Consider the following 20286-nt stretch of genomic DNA (forward strand, 5'->3'; position numbering starts at 1 on the left):
TACTGCAATGGTTCCTGCCATTATATCAGCTCTTTGAATTTGAATGTAAAATACATGGGCTTAGATGGATAGATAGTTACTTTATCAATCCCACAAGGGGAAATTTTTTCACTACAGCAGCATTATAAGTACACAGTATGTGGCACTATTTCAATATAACATGGAAAGCTTGGAGTGAAGAGCACTGGCTCCTTCACAGCATACGACCAGTCCCCTTTGTATTTTATGAATGTAAGTTCATCAGCTTCGATTTCATGCAGACTCAGCTTGACTTGGATGGGTGAGTCTTCCATGCCATGTCTTGACATTGCGGCTCTCCAGCTTTGTCATCATGGGGCCTCTAAAGCACCAAGTGTTCAGTGTGCAGATAGTTTTCCTCATAGACCCAGCCTCTAATCTGCAAGATTTACTGCGTACCTCGTCCCACCCCTGTAATTAACAAACTTCCTAATAACTCACCTCATACAGTTATAACATTTACTATTCCTACATACCAGCACACAACAGGACCTATTGAGATGTCAGCTTCAAATTGAAAACATGAGGTCGTTGCCATAGTGACAGTCATCACTCAAACCAACTCTGCTTCAAGCTGTGTTCACTATTCTTCTGCCAGATCTGAAGATCTTAGTGAGGGAACTTCGAGTAACATATTTTAGGAAAGAGAAAAGAAGGGATATGACCCAAGAACAGGATTACTGCGGGCCACAAATCACAGTTTGTTTAGCTGTGAAGTTACTTAGCCAGTTTATAAAAGATTAATCAAAGAAAGATGAATACACATGTAAAAAAAGCCCAGACATCTTCTGTCAGAGTGAGCCAATCCTGATGTGACCGCGCTCATGCTGGAAGTCCAGGTCATCCAGACTGCTGTGTTTCACCCAAACTGACACGGACCCCGACGACCACAGCACGTCAACCAGTCGTCTGAGGCAGGCTTTGGGGTCAACTCTGTGCCCGTGGCTCAGCGCAACAGCACAAGTGTCTGGTCAGACCCACTAGTCGGGCACCACGCCCTGCCAACAACCACCGTCTGACAGCTGCTGTTGCCTCAACAACCTGCGCGCATGGGAAACGTCCACCGAAAGCCATGCAGACAGTTGGGACATGACAGGACAGGAGCGGCCCAAACGTCTGCGTGCCCCATCACTACAACTCCATGTGGAACACGTAGTATTCTTTAATGGCCTGAGAGATGAGAGGTGTAACTGCAGGTTGCAGGCCAGAAAACTGGCAGCAGTTTGAAATGGATTTTACTGCTGCTCCGAGACTTAATAGCACTTCCCGGTGAGGTCCAATGCGTTTATGTATTTGTGGATCACATTTTACTGCAATTCAACTCAATAAAAAGGAGAAATATAAGGGTAGACGTTTTCTTTGGAAGGATTAACACAGGCCCACAAGCAGAAACCATGACAGTCAAAATTAGAAACATATTAAACACAAACATATTAATTTTTCCTCTGTTTTCTGCCCAAGCCTGCTAATTGATAGAACACATCCTAACATGTCCTGGTAAGGTGATCCTAAAATGAACAAACCGAGCAACTATTCATTCAGACCACATTTCATTCCACATTTTGTGAACGGCTAATTAAAATCATCACTAAGCAAATTCAAAGCAAAGAACTTATTTTTCTAATCTTTCCAAGCATTAAACCAAATGCGAGAACACAAATGTGATTATTGTGCGAGAACATAAATTTGATTTGTTGTGTACACAGAACTCAAAGCAAAAGATCCTGATTGACATCCTGCAGTGAACCATGTCGCTCCTTTATCCTCTCATGAGATTTATAACACATATGGCACTTCACAGTTGTATTCAAATCTCAGAGGTTGATTGATTAAAAAAAACAAGCTTTATTTACAGAATGGCTTGAAAGTATAATTCATAAGAACTGTGAGTAATTATGAACACCAAATTATGGCATTAAGCCAAACATGTACCGTGTTTAAGAGGCCTCTTTGCATCAAATTAGTTTGTGGTGGCAAACAGCTTTCTACATCCAGAAACACACCATGAAGTCATGGTGCCCGTGTAGTTCCTGCTCAACAAGTTGACACTTGCACTGCAAATGAAATGTTTATGATCAGAGGGATTCTAACATCTAGGTTACCGGCTCAGTCAGCCTTACTCATCAGGAACAATTTGCCGCACCTGTGATGTTCTCCCTCACCTGGTGGCAATCAGCCTGCTGGCAGGTTATATATAGAGGCTGGGTTGGTGATCAGTTGTGTGATTGTCTCCAGAAGGTCAACGCCTTCAGTTGACGATCTGGTTTTGTTTTGGGGGTGTGAAGTGTCAAAAGTTTCTTTTTGGTGTTGTTTTGTTTGGTGTCGTTTTCTCCTTTGATTGCCATTTCCAGTCAGCCTTAAATTTTTATTTCTGTTGCCTTTTCCCAGTTACCAACCCAATGATGTAATTTTGTTGACACTTTTTATTGTGAATGCTGAGTCAGCCGAGACGGCCTGTTTGATGGACAGAAATGGCAGTGCAGCCTGTTATTCCCAGGGCCTCAAATACTGATATTTTGTCAAAGCTGTTGGCATCAAAGAGAAATGTACATCATGCCCTTTAGCGTTGGCACCAAAGAAAGGAGGTCATTTGACAGAGCAGAAATAGTGACAGTCAGCCTGGGGAGAAACTTGGACAGAACAAAAACTGGACTTTGAACTGGTAGACCATTGTTTGAATCTGTGATAAAGCAAAAGTCAGCACCGATTTCTTTTAAGCAAAGTAAGCTCCCTACACATTGTAACAGTTAACTTACACAGAGCAATTTATGTGGCACACATAACTTTCGTTACCTAAAGTGTTATTTTAACCCAAACTATGATCTTTTCCTAAAACTAACCATATGATTTTTGGTGTCTAAACCAAAGGCACCGTGCATGTATCGCCAAGAGACCAGCCAGCTGCGATAGAATATCAGTCTTGGATGTTCTGGGATGAGATCGGTTGGACATTATCGATCTTTCCCAAAATGTCAGAATAGCTGTTTATTGGTTTGACGGTGTGGTGGACTGAATGAATGGACAGGTCGTATAATAAAATGCAGGTTTTCTCATACACTGTCCTTTCTAAATCAGCTCCCTGCTAACTTTGGTTGTGTATTAAAGAAGCAGCGGAGTTTGGAAGAGGACTGTCAGGGCCAGAGCCTTGCCTTAAACAAAGACATGTGTTACCAAAGGGGTGTCAGCCTGCTCGCTACCCAGCACTGTGTAACCCAATCTCCCCACACTCTCATCCACTGAGGGGGGTTCTTCAGAAGAAAGGGTTAACTATGTTGATCAAAGACTCAATGACGGACCAAAGGACTTCTCTAGCTCATCAGTGTGACCCCGGTGCATCCATCAGCCATTAGGACGTCAGGACTGCGGCGAGGCAAGGCCCAGTTGGTGTGCAGGCAGTGGAGGGGGAGAGCGGGGATGACGGTCTTTGGGAGCAGGGGTGCTGATGGGCCTGTGTGGTAGATGGGGAGCTGGTGGGGGGAAACGAGACCCGCAGAGACAAGAAAAAGAGGGGAAAAAACTGGGAGGAGGGTTGCTGGATTAAAGCCCCAACCAGCCTTTAACTTCTCCCAAACCACATGGAGCTGGTGTCCAATGCCCTACATATTCAAAGGCATGTACACTAGCCCACTTCCAGCCTGTGACACAGATGGAGATAGAAATATACAAGCACAGGGCAACCAGTTTCTCTGATGTTGCTTTCTCTGTGGTGCACTCTGCTGACAGACTGAGTTAGCCATCAACTCTCTGAGCAGGAGATGGACAAGTTCACTTGTGTTAAGCAAACTTTGTCAACATGCTGCTCATCATTATCTGCCAGAAACACTTAAAATCTGCACTCCTTGTTGGGTCCAACACAGCTGAAAAAGACATTAAGTGTAGTAAGATCTTAGTTCAAACAACAGGGCCCAGTGTTTCTTGCAGCGCACTTAGCTACATGTTGAGCTGGAGCTGTTTGCGTGTTGTTCCGGTGACCTATTCCATCCCCATGGAAAAGCAGCAGATTCAGCCGAACTTTCCACGTATGTGACCCACATCATGGAACCTCTTCACCTCCACCGCCGCTCTTTCCACAGGCTAGACAGGGAAGGATGATACACTGGCACAGAATCCCACTGGCACTGGCTCTGTACTGGGGTTGGCTATTCCTGAATTATCCTCTTGAACTGACTCCAAAGTGTCGCTGTTTAGTGGAGAAAAAGAGTAATGGACTTGATGCTGCTGCTACAACTTGTTGATTTACAGTAGCAAACTAACTGAGCCGGGGGGGTTTGAGGTGAAGCTGCTTAAGGTGTGCAAATTATTTGGAGGATTTTTGTGTAGCTACTGACAACAGAGTTTTGTGTAAGTTCACAAATGCTCAATAGGCCCAAGTTTTACAAATGGCAGCTGCGGAGTGTCAAGTTCTGTGGTCTCAGCTGTGTATCATATCGATGTTGTCTTTATCAGAACAGATCATGTAGAGTGCAGCACTTGGAGCCTTTCTGGGTTACTTTGGTTTGGACAGAGTTAATTCATTGTAATTTTAGTCAGTTGAGTTTATTATTTGCAGCATTAAAATGATATGCCAAATTCAATTTGTTAAAAAACAGATAAATTGTGGTTTAGAAAAAGGAATTGCTTAGCAATTAGCTGTTAAAATTCCTGCTGTGTTCTTGGAAATATTGTACCTCAGTATATGTTAAAAGCAATGGGCCATGGAGAACTTATTACAAAGACATAATTTTTGTGAAATTAGTAATTTGCTCCTTCCAGAATATTTGTCTTCTGATTTGTTTCGCAGAGGGTGAGGGGGTGAACTGCTAAGAAAAGGGCCCTCAAGGGTCTCATAGTTTTTCCTTAGGTGGAGTCTGCTTTTAGAACCCCGACCTCACTTCATGAAAACAAAACATGAGGAGAAAAATAACCTCAAGGAGAAGCCGTGGCCTCGACAACCACTGGACACGGAGCAGCACAAAAGCGCGTGTGGGCTGTCCTCGAACTCCCTTCACCAAATGTGTCCACGTAGAAACCCACTTCCCATAGGGATGTCTGTCTTCTCCTAAAGAGGTGGCATGCAGACAGCAGCCTGGGGTGAGCAGACAAGTAAATGTGCTCTTTAAATCTACTGAATGAGCTTTGCACACATCATGAACACATACAAATACAGCAGCGCCTGGGGTTAGACCCATCCCATCGTCTCAGACTGCTGATGCTGTCCTTACTGTAGCTGTGAGGCTTGAGGGCGTCACCGCATAAGTATTAACCTCGCTCATATTTTACAAGCACCGCTTACTGCCCCAGTCCAACATAAACAGGTGTGCACGCCAAATTGGGCGTCATTACTCCCCAGGCTAATGTCTTGTGTGCTTATATATTTATAGTTAAAACTTGCACTTTGCTATCTGTAGATATAAAGTAATTTACAGTTTCTTTATTGGACTTTTTTTTTTTTTCCTCAGCTAGAGCTATATGTTGGGGGAAAGTTGCTTTTGCTTTTCATAGTGTTTGATTAGGGGATTCACATTAAACTCAAAATTTAAAACTATTGTATCTTTCCTCCCCCTCCCCCCTATTTTCATTTAATCTTCATGCATAGCATTTACTTTTTAGTTTGACTGTTGAGTTCAGTTTATTGTGATTTGCATGCCACAGGATAATTTGAAAAAGATCTCTACTGTCTGTATGGAAAAAGCACAAAAAAAGTTCAACAAAAACCCCAAGCACACATCAGAAACCCAGGCTGGGCCCGTTATTTGGACAATACAGTTGCATTATGGATGGAGGCAGTCAGGTAGTGCTCCGAGTCCTCAGTCTGGGGTCTTGACGATCCCCACTTTGCCTTGTGGTCTATGATGTCACAGAGGGTTTTGCCTTTGAATGGCCATGTGTTCCTCACCACTAATATCAAACAGATGATGAGAAACCTCCAAATGATGGTCTTTCACGAAGACAAGCAGTCAAAACAAAGTTATAGGAACACAGAAAAACACCACACTCCAAGCGATCACATGACCAAAAAGACTATGCGTTCTTAATTGCTGCAGGCTGTGCGGCGGGCAGCGTTAAGTATTCTGTGCTCTTCTTCTTTGTTGAAAATTGAATTCTGGACCTGTGTTATCGTGACACACAGACAGGCTGAATTTATGTCCACAAGGGCTGCTGAGAAATGTTTTTAGCACAGTAGTACTTCCATGATTTTCTATTACCTTTAACCAAAGCTTTCACATCCTGGAATAACAAACGAGACTTAAAGGATTGCCCCACAATAATCCGTCATCCATGGCACTGTTACACAACATCCCTTTCCTCAAGTCTGTAATTGAAGTGCGGTGTCTAGAAGACAAACCTTCTCACTTGGTGTCTGGTTAATCTCAAGAATCAATTCAGCAGACGTTTGACTCCTTGATGTTTTTTTTATTTCATCCCTTCATTTGGGTAATTAATTTTTTTTGTCACCCTTTCTACCCCCTCCTCCCTCCTCCCCCCCCCCTCTCTCTCCCCCTCCACCCTCGTGCAGCTGTGTCTTATCTCTGAGAGGCCAAGCTTCTGATCCGAGTCTTCGTGCCAAAGTTACAAATTACAAAAGGAGGCAGAACATTGGAGCAAATTCAAAGGAATTTGGGAGGGTTTTTGTCACTTCACAAAAGAGGGAAGACAAATTGGAGAAAAAAATGACTTTGTTTGGTATCTAGACTGGGTGCCATCAGTTGGTGTACATCAAAGTTGCTACTAATTAGCCCCATCTGAACTCAAAGTTGTTTTGTACGTCTCTGGCTAAGATCTATTTTATTACCTAGACAGCCATTATAAATTGTCTTTGCAGCAGATCGAGAAGCAGCCCCTTCTGAGCTACTTTATTAGTTCAAATCATTTTAAGTTTTCAGAGGGCAAGGAAGTCACCGACTGAGTTTTTTTTTAGGTTTCTGTCTTCCCTGTTCTCTTTAATTTGTATAAATAAAAACGGTCAGTCTTGTGACTCTTTCACGTCCTCCTTGGAGTGAATTGATGCTTCCACGGTCTCCCAAAGCCCGGAAGACTCTGATATGTCTTACCAGTGAATTCTGAATAGCAGGATCATATAAACAATTTGCATAAAGTTAATAGACATAAGCTCCATCCCTTTCAGCGGTAATGTTACCTCACGACTGTCTTTCCTTCTAACTGGGCCCTGAATTGGAAAAGTGGGTGCGTTGCTCCCAGTGTGAATTAGACCAAAAGCATTAGCTTGCAAAATATATCCCAATGAGCTAATGATCCTGACACCCAAACAATAGCTGCTTTAGAAGAAGGCACACACAGCAGACTCTGTTTTTCTATCTCATATTTTTAATGACAAAATGTTTGTCAGAAACAAATGGATTTATTTTTCTCAATCCAGGGAATAATATGGGGAGCTTATGCAGTTCCGGTCCCCTGGGCTTCAGACAACTAACAAAACACATTTTACTTCTGCTCTGCTGCCCAGCTACAATGCTTTTCACATACAGGAGGACGAGTGTGAGCCTCCAGCAAATGGATGAAGTAGTACGGCTCTCTTTCACAGAACCACTTCATAGAAAGAGTCGCATGAAACCACTGACATTGATGATGTCCGAAATGGTAATTTTTGAAAGATGTAAATCATGTAGTGTCACATTTTAAAAATTCTGACTGCTTTAAGAAAATGTGACAACTACCAACTTCTAAGCTTTGTCATTGTCTGTGACCTGCAACATTAACAGTACAAATCAATAAAAATAAAAAAAAAAAATAGAAAGTACTGACGGAGTATATCACTTTAAAAATGCAAGAGAGAAAATGACATGTTAACTATCATTAAATCATTCCTAAGCTGGAAAACTCTCCAGTATGTACATTTTTTTTTTTCACTGCGCTTTGCACACAGTCCCCCACAGTCCTTGGACAGCTGCTCCTACTTATATAGTGTACCCACTCTTTCTCCAAACCACTCTCAATTAGCTCCTCTCCTAAATAACCACTCTTTTCACTTGCAGTTTCCGGCTACACATGCATCGCCTTTCATCAAGCCATCCCATCCATCTCAAAAACACCCTCACAAAAGAACTACACTCTTGTTTGTGTGTCCAAAAACAAGAGGCACACTGAGGCACTTCCTATTCACAATCAGGTCATTTGCATGAAGGTCCTCTTCCCATTTAGTGACTCCGAACGGCTCTGCCAACACAGAAAGCATGAGAGGCTCAAGTGTTGAGGCAGTTATTCTTTCATCCTGCGTGTTGAAGCCCCCTATAGTTTATCCTTATCATGAGATGTACAATATCTGAGAACATACTGCTAATACCATCTGCACTTCCAGGAAATAAACATACAAATAGATGAGGTAAAACAGGTGGCTGTGACCAACCAAGTCAGACAGCTCCAATTAATCTGAAAAAAAAAGCTTGTTGTCCTTACACAAAAACTTCTAATTTGATGAATCGCATTTTGCAGGGTTGCTGGGGATTTGTGAGGGTGTGTTTATGTTATGCTCTTCCTTGATTCTCCTTTCCTTCTCTTTTGGACTTTCTGATCACATGTTGCTCGACACAGACAGAGAAGAAGCTCCTTTCCATGCTGGGAGAGATAATTGACTTCTGTTCCATGCATGCCACAATCAAGACAGAAGACCACAGCATATTACGAACATGTGCTGTGTACAAAATAACGTCAAAGTCAGCACACTGCTTGATTTATTTATTTTTGATTTTTAATGATTTATGCTTCCTAATGCATTTGCCAGTTACTATATTAAGCGTGGTTGGAATGTTTGAATAACAGACTTCGACATAAAGTTTGGCTTCAAACCTGGACACACACAATGAACCGATTTAATGTGTGTGTTTTTCTTTGTAGAGAGAAAATTTATGAAAATAATAGCTTTGGATGTTTGTTGGAACAGTTGATATGGGCAACTGAACACTGAGCAGGATCCTTCTTGTACCAACAGGCGTTGAGCAATAAAATGAAGAATGTGGATGCCTTACTCGGGGTTCAAGGATAATCTTTCTTGAATGTTTCATAATTCATCATTAAATCAAAGACACGTACGATTTTTATGTGTGGAAATGTATTTTCATCTGTGTCAAACTGAACATGATTGATTTTAAATGCCTCCAGTTGGAGTTATATTTATCTATTTGAGAAGAAAATAAATGTCAGAATGAGAATATGTGCTGCATATGTTATGTTAAGTTATTGTAACTAAGTAAATATGCACAAGTATTTACAGCTGTGTTTGATCCATCTGAGTTGCACCTCTACTGCAATAAAATAAGTTAAGACTGATACAAATACCACAGACTAAACAGCACTAATCATCAAAGTGCAAGTCTACATCAGTCTCTGATTTTCTTAAGTGTTGTTGTTATTGTGCAAAAGTTATTCTACATTCAAACCATATTAAGTAAAATGCAAACCAAAAGATCAACTGGCCTCTACAGTCTGTAAACCTCACATGACATGAATATGATATGTTAGATTAAAGTTGAATAAACGGCAACAACATGAATGTAGCAAAAAAAAACAAAAAAAAAAAAAACTGGTAATAACTTCAAATACAGCACCAAATTGAACTGCCTGGAGATAATTTAGCCCCATTCACACAGAATAGATGAAAAGATTAATTTGATATTTTGTGTAATGTGCTTATTCAGTTTAAAATAATTGATATCAATATCATATGCGTCAAGTGTTCAGCTAGAGCTGGGAGGCAAAAGGTTAGCTTAGTGTAAAAGACTGGAAGTACTGTAAAGGGAAATCTTGACTCTCTTAAAATAAAAAAAAAACACCTATGAAGTTGAACAATGAACACACTTCTGACAAATCTGTGTCCACGTTGTAAAGCAATAAATTATGATTTTACGGAGAGTTAAATGTGTTAACAACATCATGGCACACTGACTGTCTGCAGTCTTCTTGTTGACTTTCTGTAGATTCTGCAACACATTTTTATCGTTTTCAATCCATTCAATTATGACACTTTACTTAGGATACTTACTTGCCACAGGTGACAGACTGGTTCAACTTCAATGAACTGTACTGTACTTGCTGCAGTTGTGCACTGTGTACAACAATGGATACAGTCAGGGTGCATTTATCAAAAAAGGTGGCCTAAAAAATGTGGCTAAACGTTAGCTTGGTTTACAACTTTTCTCAGCTTTCTAATCATCTGACTTTTTGCCCTGTTCAATTTTGTTGTATCATCTTGTTCCCACCTCTCAGCAATAACCATAGTGAGCCCAATGTTATCATAACTGACATAAATTGTATTGTAATTCCTAAAATAAACCTTAACCCTAAAATAACATCCAAGTTGTAATAAACTGAAATGATCATTCTTGTTGTGGCAGAAGAGAGCTAATCTAGCCAGGAACAAAATTCCCCTTTTGCCATAATGAGAACAAGCAATTGTGAGCCATCAGACCTAAGTTAGATTTGTGTCAAGTGGAAAAATAAAGTCTGGCAAAGTTTCAGGACAGAGCATTATTAGTCTAAAAATGTAAAGCTGGAGTGCGGAACTTGAACATATAAATCATGTCACAGTATACAGAGTTTTTAAATCTGGTGTCTGGGGAGACATTCCCGGGCTGGCCGAATGAATGCTCACTGGGCATGTTTTTTCTATGGTCTTTTTTTTTTTAGCCATATGTTACCTTGATTATGTGTAAAATAATTAAATTATTTGTCTCTTCTCAACTCCAAATCTTATCGAACAGAATGGATCATATTCAGATAGTGAGGTGAGTCATTTCGTCAAATTTGTTAAATTTTAAACAATTTGTCCACTATTTTAGAGACCCAAAATTAGCTACGAAATAGGCAAATATGACATAAGTACATGTTGACGGGGTTTTTGTATTTTTCTTCACTGGCAGAAGGGGGAGACAAAAGTTCCGCACTGCAGGTTCAACTTTAGTTTATTTTCGCCATGAACTGTCAAACTGAGTCAAATGGGAGTTTATTATTCATGAGTTGTATCTTAATATAAAATATAAGTGTAGCACTCAACAACATGTTCAGCACAGTTTTAGTGTTAATGTTTAATGAATTGAGGAAGGATCTCTGTGAGCTCTTGTTCCTGTTTCTTATTGCAAAACCACCCAAATTGATATTGAAAATGACTGCAAACAAACTTTGCTACAGTAAAATAGAGCCAAGGTTTTTGAATGTGAAACACACTGCAATGATGTCTTTTGATGTCAACAAACCAGTACCCATGAAACCTTCTTTTTTCTTTCTTCTTTTTTAAAGAAAAGGTGTTTTAGGGATTTGGGGGGGTCATCCTGTAATAGACACATCTTCAGAGTTTCTAAAAAGTATTTTTCTTTACACTTAGTACAAAAAAGACATCTCTACCCGTTAGTGCTTTGTTTTAAGATACTATAACATAAATAGACAATTTATTTTCAGTGTTCAGAACAAGACAGTTCCAGTGTGACTGGAAAACTAACATACTCCACCATATTCCAGTTGGCAGCAGAGGGTTTAACAGAGTTCTCCACTCAGATTTTGGCGCACCCCAACGCACCGTACTTACAAAATGTTCTTCATTTCTACAGACCTCCGACATAAGTCCCCGACAAACTGGGGGGTTCATTCATGTCAGGATTCACTTATGCTCCTCTTTTAGTGAAAATACGACACAAGAGTTTTTAATCAAAGACTTGACAGATCTCTCTGTCACCTTTCATGAGCTGCTGTCGTTTTGATGAACTCCCATGTTACTGTGAGTTCCTCTCCATCCAAGTGTCTTGTGAATTGAATTACAAATCCCAGAGTGCAAAGCACAGTTCCCACTGATGGCCTCATTCTTTACCTGTAGTCTCGACCTTACTGTGGATACATCAGTACATGAGCACAATCTCTATGGGACAGTGAAGTTGAGGGGTATTACCTACTGATATTTAGCATTTACTTTCTGGAAAGCAATTAGATAGAATCTGCTGTGCAAAACGATGCCATGAAGAGCTGATAGTGTAAATTCCATTTCTTTATTTTCAAAATCTCTCGCTGGTCGAAGACACACTTTTATCTCCCTCTCTCGGGTCTTCCTCATTCAGCTAGTCCTTCGCGCCTCACTTCCTGGCACATAGTTTCTTGGGTCCTTATTTGCAGGTAAACACCTCCGTCCTCTCACTGCACGTGTTGCATTTGACGAAGCAGCACCATTGGAACTTACAATTGCACTGCCACACTTTGGTGTACTGGTGTGTATTGTAGCCCCGACCGCAGCACATGAGGTCGCAGCCGTCTGTATGTGGTGAGGTGCGGTTGCACAGGCGTCCCTGTGTGCCCACGCTCCCTGTGGCTGCGTCCTCCTCGCAGTAGTTGGGCGACCTCTCAATGTAAACGAGGTCCGTCTCCATGGGCTTGCGGTAGCCCTGAGTCTGCTTTACCTTGAGGTGGGTTGGCTGGCGCAGTCGGCTAGCCCGGACTACCTCCACGTGCACAGCTTCGTTGTACTTGTCCTTGAGTACGTAGCCAATCTCGCGGAACTTTGGAAGAGTAGTCCAACAGGTCTTGGTGGTGCAGGAGCCTGAGACGCCGTGGCACTTGCACTCCAGCTTCATCCTTTCTTCTAAAACCTGGGGAGTGACAGAGACAACAAAACAGCTGTAGAACTGAAAAAAAATATAGACATGCAACTCGACTTACAATTTCAAATAAAAAAAAAAATGGATAACCAAAGGAACATCCCTATGAGCTGCTTTATTGTGTTCTGTGCTTTATTGTACAGCAATAGAGGCATAAATATGAAGACAGATGTCCCAAAATGGGGACAAATAAAGCCTACAATCAGCATGGCCAAACCAAATTTGAGGTAAGAAAGGAAATACTGTAGGTCATCTTTCAGTTGCTGACATGAAAAAAGCCACCCAACATGTCTAGACTTTTAAAAATCAATCCAAATACAATCTGGGCTGGTCATCTGAACAAGGCCTATAGCAGAGCGCTATCAGAGAGTGGTGGACCTCCATTTGTCGTGCTTCCACATAGGAAACGTTGTTACCACAGCAACCCATGCAGGTAGGCTGGTGATGTCTGGACATGATTCGACCAAAGCAAACGATCTGATTTGATTGTGGTCAGAACACAGCCTAAATAACAGCCACACTATTCTCTTTATGCACAAAGCCACTTACAATTTTCTTAATAAAAACATCTTAGTGTTACATTATGTACTTTTTTTCTGAACAATGACGGTGTATTTTTCACGCAAGCAATGTACCTAAATAACTTGGTTTACGAATGAATAATAGGATTTAGGCAGTTGCTGACTTTGCTTTTGTTTTTATATTTGATATTTTTAAAGTGCTTTGTCAAAACTGTGATGGAAAAGGGGCATTTCCAATCTCCACTGATGCTTTTAGTAGGTGGTGATTGTGCTGATGACTCACTGCCGCAGGCACTTAAATTTGACGGTCAAACATTACTAATCTGGCTGATCTCTGTGAAGGAAATAAAGCCAAAGAGATCTGAACTTTCAGTCCGGGGTGACATGCAGTTGCATGTCCTGAGGGAGGGAAAATTGTGCTTACTGGTAATATCCATCCTGTAATTCTGCCTACCTTCCCTAAACCACATCAATGATGGAGCAAAATAAACATGGATCTCATACAGCTATCAATCATCCTGGAGGATCTGAATCTAGATTTTTGTGTCAGTAAATGTGTTGCACATGCAGTTTAAGACAAACTCAATTCATTGTTTGCAGCTGGAGAAGACACTCAAGGTTTGTATGACTCCTTTAACAAGACTGTGATAAATAAAAAGCCTTGTTGCCATATGGTATAGAAAAGGGTTTTGATATTATTACCACACATTGTGATATGATAATGTCCATTTTTTTTCCACCCTTGCTCGGGGTTGGTATTCATTTTTCTTTGAGGTTATCTCCAACATATGGTACACAGGGCAGAGACTCTTCTCTTTACTCTCTAATCCTGGGACATATGTGAAATATTGTACGCTATTGTCAGTATTTAAGTGTCAATCCGTTGCCCCTTGAGACGAACAAACTGAAAACCTCAAAATAAAGACTGTACCCTCTTGAGTTTCTTCTGAACGGTTCCCAAGGGCAAAGGAACAGAGGAAAGAGGGGGTGGAGTTCGAATGGGTCCTATTAACACATCTCTAATAGTCCTGACATGACTCTTTTAACCCAATTAAGAGCCCCTGACTTGCTTGAACAAAGTGTGTCTTTTTGTTGTGTAAGATGTTGGTTGGTTGGTTGTGCAGCTTTTTCCTGGCATCCCACTTTGCCAGCAGCATAAGTCATCACTTTTATCAGACATTTATGAAACGTACACAAGTGATGTTGAATATTTCTGTCTGTCTTGTCCATGCACTCATGTGGTCACAGTTTCCCAATTTGAGGACATTTGATTGAAAAAACATGAGCTCCCCCGACTACATAAAAGCCGGGGTCAGCTGTCAATCTGCCCTCGGATGTTGATTCAAAATGAGGATTTCCAAAAATGCACAGCGCAAAAACCACAAGGAATGCCTGGCAGCAGGGGTCTGACAGATGCATGGAAACATTTACTTAAACTGTGTCCATCAAAGCCTCTGATCTGTTAGTGATTAGTCCAATATGACCAAATTCCCTTCTAAAGATCACTCAACACACACACACACACACACACACACACACACACACACACACACACACACACACACACCATTAAAGGGATGTGCTGATTCGCTCGTTCTTTTATATTTGGTTTGGTCACAGAATTGTAATTATAGTCTTCTGTTTTAATGAGGGTTCTTATCAGTGATTAGAAAACAAAATCTCAGCTGGATCCCAGTCAACGGACAATTTCTTCCCTCATCAGAATCTGGATCATTTTTATCAGCTTTCCTTGAATATGTTGGCGCCAGGGGCCTAATGGTAACAAAAAGCAGGCTGGGAATTTCCTATTGGGTGTCTCCAATTTGACACCATATCCATATCTGAATTGAAACAACATGTTTGTCGATCAACAAATCATTCATTCAAAAGAAAACGCTGTCTGTCCTTTTGTATTGTTTGTTTTGGGCCAAAATGTAAAACAACTCATTTTCCAGGTTTGTGTAAAGTAAGCCAACGTTCCATCTGAATTCATGTAATCACCACCTGACATCTAATTTCACTTAATAGTCTGCTCTATATAATCAGAATTATAACATTTATTGCAAAACGTTGAATATGGTTTACACGTGTCTCCACTGAGGTCCCTGCAAAGACTTCTTCAAAACTTTCCCTGAAAATCTCAGGTTCATTTAGACTGCCAGGTATTAGCATCAAATATTGTATTCATTGAATTCACGACGAATATTCCAACCCTGATATAAGCAAATCCTATAGGGTTAAACGTCATACTTAACATTATTTTTATTTCTAGCAATGCAACAATAAATAACTTGAATGAAGTCCAACCTAATCGTATGGATGGTGTCTTGTGCTCTAATTTACTTCAGTTACAACATTTGCACACTGAGTCGGGCTAGTTAAACCTGCAACCAAAGCAGCTGCAACTAATATGATCCACTGAATATCTGTATAATGGCTACATAATACAAAGGTTGCGGGAAAAATAAACACCAGTCCTCACAGGAGTGTCTAATTTGGGAAAGTCCCAACCTTCCCAATAGCTAGTCTGTGCCTGATTGATAAGGAAATGCTCTCTTAGACAAAATTCTGTCATAGTTTATGTGCAAGTTTGATTCTTGCATCGTGTGGTAGCATCTACTGTATGTTTTTTAGAATAAATTAAGCCCAGCAGACAGGGGGAGAGTTTGTTGCATTAAAGCAATAGTGTACTCTGGGGCCTTTGTAAATGACAAGTGTAACTGATTAAATGATCAACAATATCTCTCATCCTGATAAAATCTATTTGCTTTACTTAAGTTGGAGTCATACCTTTATTCCCTAGATTTATATGGCAATAATGGGAACATGACAAAGGGTCCTATGTTCCTTCCCTCTACACAATACATACCTATTAAAAGATGTTCCCATTCACAGTGTTTGCTTGATATGGAATGGGCTATTGTTTAGGGTTAAGGTTAAACTGTGGAACATTACTATGCTCCTCTTCAGTGTATGCTTAACCATGTATATGGCATGTGTCTCCATTGACCAAATCACATATGGCAAGACTGGATACATCTTGGTTTTCTTGGACCTCAAGCAAATCAACGTCTCCCGTTCAGTCCAGACCGTAATGCTCCTGATGCTGTGTGCACCTTAGAAGTTTAGGTACAACTTAATGGGAAGCTAGCTAACAATAATCCACAAACTACCACGAACACATAGATCAGTCACATTAATGTACTTTGAGTGAGGCTAAAAATGTTGTGCTCGAGATAGTCTGAAGAATCAGATTTCCATCCATCTTGAATGTTTCTTAGATATATTTATACTAAAACATACAGCTTCAGCAATATCTTATCCAATTTGCCCAGAACCCATGAGGTAACTGTGTCCATGGTCAAACAAACTACTCGGTGAAGGCTGAGACATCTGTATCTACAATATATTCAAACAGTCGAAGGCTGATTTTGGCGCTCCTTCTGTCTCATCAAAAAGAATCTGACTTTTGCGCATCCTCCATGAATCCGAGTTTCGGAGCTCTTGAGTGAGAGCAGGAACAGTGCCAAATCCAACCCTGACAGTCCAACATGCCAGCACCCTCGCATGCAGTGTACACCCTATCAGTCTGCTGTGTTAACATCGGCATTGTCGGCCTACTTTCACACCCTGAATAGGCACAGTCAAAGGGCAGTGACATGTTTTGGTATTGTGCAGACAACTGCAATAATATCCTGTTCCTGACTTTACACTTCATAATTCCATGAAAGGAACTGGAAAGGGGGAATGGCAGTCCTCCATCTGGCAACCACTGGGCTCCATTTTCCCAGTGGACACAATAAAGCCCAAGTTATTAATTAGATCCATTTGTCAACCAAACATCCTCTCATCTTTTATTTACCTCTCACACACACACTCTCTCTTTTTCCTCCCTGATTGTTCTGAGATGACTAATAGCAAACAAACATGTCCATGATGAAGTTTGCCAACCCACTCTCAGAAATAAAAGACTCCCTCCTCGAATGGAAATAAATGCCAATAACTGTCTGAAGCAAAGTCGGCTGCTGAAAGGCTGACTGACTGAGTGATCAATCAATCAACACGTTGATCAATAGCAGTGCTCTGTCACATGACTGTGTGACTCTTGGCTCTTTATCTGGGACTGTTTGCTTCTTTCCATAGAAAGACATTAACACACCCATCTGCATCCATGTATGGACACGCATGTTTGGTCACATATATCAATTCATAAAATGGTTTTCATCTTTAGAGGAAGACTTTATGATATTTATTATTAATGAGTCAATTTCTAACATCTTTTGTTTTTAATCAAAACATATTTTGCTGAGTTTCTTGCTCTGCCTGACTATTTTTTTGGAACACCACTGCATTTCTAGATCTAATTTGATAAATACAACCAACCTGATAGGATGGTAATGATGGCCATGAGAACTAAATACAAACTGACCTTTCATTTTATAACACTGTTTCTTGATCCAAGTTAAAAAGACTTGCTGTTGCTCTGGTAAACCATGAGTATCTAACATGTCTTTTTTACCTTTCTGCCTGCCTCATTGTTATGCAAGTTCATCAGGCGACGAGGAGTCTTCCTAATCTCACGGGCGTCCACGAAGCGGCGAGAGAACTCAATGCCGTACTTGATGTCAGCCGAGCAGCCTCCCCATTTCCAGCCTTCCTCCTGATTGTAATACCCCTGCTTCTCCCGGTCGCAGCCGCACTGGCTCAGGTTGCCCTGGCTGCATGCTGCTGTGATGGCGTGGGCCACCCCTGCCGCTGTGATGGCGTAGGTGAAAGCTGCTTCCCGACTGCCTGAAAGAGAGAAAAGAAATGGTTTTGAAAAATACCAGAATTAGATGAGATCAACAAGTTGTAGATGACCTACCGTTAACTGTAATACTTTAACTCTTTATATAAGAAAATACAAAACAGGATTCATTCTCACATTAAATAGAGGAGTACCCTACATAGGCATTACAGATTCTTGTAAGCATATGTCAGACAAAAATGACAGATGATACATTTATATTTTGCAAATCCTAAAACTAAATATTTTTAGAATATCAACTCAAAGTATCCCCGAAAGACAGAGCAATGTCCAATACAACAAACTACCAGCTGGATATTTCAGTCACAATATTTTACAGTTCAGAAAATGATATCTTCATAAACAGTGCAGATATTCAGAGTCTGTTCCATCGTGTTGATAAGCCAATTTCCCCTCCCTCTCCTAAACAGCTTCCATCCTGCACCTTGGTAGGAATGTGGTCCTATTTCCAACCACAAAGTCCTTGGGCCCAGCCTGCCAGAGTGCAGTGTTGGAATTCCAGTGTGGGGAGAGCTGGTCGAGGTGCTGTCCAAAGTGCTGAATTCCTCTACAGGAGCACCTTGTACAGCTGCCCACACTGCACACAGCTGGGGTCTGCAGGTCTGTCTGCCTCGCTGACACACCGATCGCTGACAAGAGAGGAAACACTCTGGGGTGCCGAAACCAGCTGGTACCAGGACAGCACAAACTATGATCAGAAGTGGGGTATATTTTACCCGTGTACTGTGATATACTTGTTTATTTCAGTGTGGAATTCTTGTAAATGCAATCCAATCGAACTTAGCTTGTTTTTTTTGTGGTTTTTTTTAGACCAACAGTCCAAAGATGTTTATTTGGCAAAACTACAAAATGGACCAAAGCTGTAAGCCCTCACAGTTAAAAGCTGAAATCAGCAACTGTTTGACATTTCTCCTTCATAATTGAGCTATATATTGATTAATTTTCTGCTGATTAATCGTTTCAGCTCTAAAATAAGTCATGCTCTTGTGATGGAATCATGTTATCACGTAACAGTTACTTGGAATATCAGATGAGGAGGGAGAAGGTACACATTTAGCCAAAAGGATGATGACGATAACCGTGCCATACAATTCCTTTCACTTCCTAAATATCTCAGTCCTCTGCAGTTCTCCTAATGGCTAGAGAGGGATCTGACTTAAAAGGCATCTCCTGGCCTAAAGACGGCTGTGGGTTATTACAACCCTGGTCTCCCTTCAAGTGGCAGTAATCTGGAAGGGGCCGAGCATCAGAAACAAGGCTAACCGCAGAGTGTTTCAAGGGGCCTTTCAGCTTTTGAAGAGGAATGTTTTATAAGTCTTTTGATGCGTGTTGTGTAATGTACTCAGTTGCAATTATTGGAATCTCTCTAGGTAAAATGTGTTTTTTTCTGCACTTCAGAGAGCCAAAAGCTCCTTTATCGTTTCTTCAGTGGTTTGCAGCAGACGGACGGTTTAGAAGCTCTTCAGATCAGTTTGGCAACAAACATCACTGTATTTGTTCAGATTGTAACAACTACTTTTTCTGGATATTGTGACTCTGTCAATACAAACTGCTAGATATGAGTGTGAAACGCCAAATATATATTAAATTGTGTGTGCTCAGACTGATTTACTTGGAATGTTTGGGGGGGGGATATCAATGGTATTGGACTTTAAGTGAATATACAAAACCTTTCCAGTGCAAAGGGGACCGAAAACCATTTTAAATATGGTAAAACACCAAAAGAAGACTAAACTGTCAGATATAGCAAGTGTTCAGTAGTCACAATAAATAAGGAGTCAGATCTTGCAGACAGTCTCGTTCACCAAAAACACCAAAAGTAATATCCTGAAATGAGCAAATGGATGAAATGTTTTCTACCATGAAGTGGAAATTATAAGGAAACCAAACATAAATGCTTCAGATATGTCAGAAGAAAATTCAGTTTGGCATGTGTTAGTTTGCCTGACCAAATAAACTTTCAAAAATTTCAAAAGTTACTTGATGTAAAATATTTGCTTATTTTACCTCATTTATGAGCCTGTACAGTGCGGTTAGATGGAACCAAGACCACAAGTGCTAGCTGCAGCCTAGCCTTGCCATGAGTCCTTTGACTAAAGCTGAAAAGTAAAATGTACTTGTCTGCTGGAGTTTGTAGTGCCTATGTGCACTAATTTGCAAGCAACTTTTTCATTTAAAAAGATATATACTGCTATATATACTGCATGTATGCAGCCATTTGCAGCGGTTTTCCACTTCATTTCCTCTCCCTTCGTCAGAGGGACTTTTTACACCTCATATTCTAGTCCCAGGGGCATTTTCTGAACTCTCAAAGATGTTTTCACCCAAAGCCACTGTTAATTTCCTATCCTGGCACTGGTACTGCAGA

General features: G+C 40.8%; 1 protein-coding gene across 2 annotated transcripts in view; it reads right to left on the reverse strand.

Annotated features, from left to right (window-relative positions):
* Positions 1-7314: 7314 nt before the first annotated feature.
* The window catches only part of wnt7bb (wingless-type MMTV integration site family, member 7Bb), a 34747-nt gene continuing 21775 nt past the window's right edge, over positions 7315-20286 (reverse strand). For both annotated transcript variants that reach the window (XM_069162821.1, XM_069162820.1), the window contains exons 3-4: positions 17631-17902; positions 7315-12581 (exon numbers count right to left, since the gene is read on the reverse strand). In XM_069162821.1, the coding sequence (XP_069018922.1) occupies positions 12102-12581; positions 17631-17902 (752 nt within the window). In that variant the 3' untranslated portion in view covers positions 7315-12101. The remainder of the gene's footprint in view (positions 12582-17630; positions 17903-20286) is intronic.

Source organism: Embiotoca jacksoni, unplaced genomic scaffold (assembly GCF_022577435.1).
Source record: "Embiotoca jacksoni isolate LCO1_2020_lvr unplaced genomic scaffold, fEmbJac1.0.p SCAF_3, whole genome shotgun sequence".
In the NCBI taxonomy this organism is placed as follows: Eukaryota; Metazoa; Chordata; class Actinopteri; family Embiotocidae; genus Embiotoca; species Embiotoca jacksoni.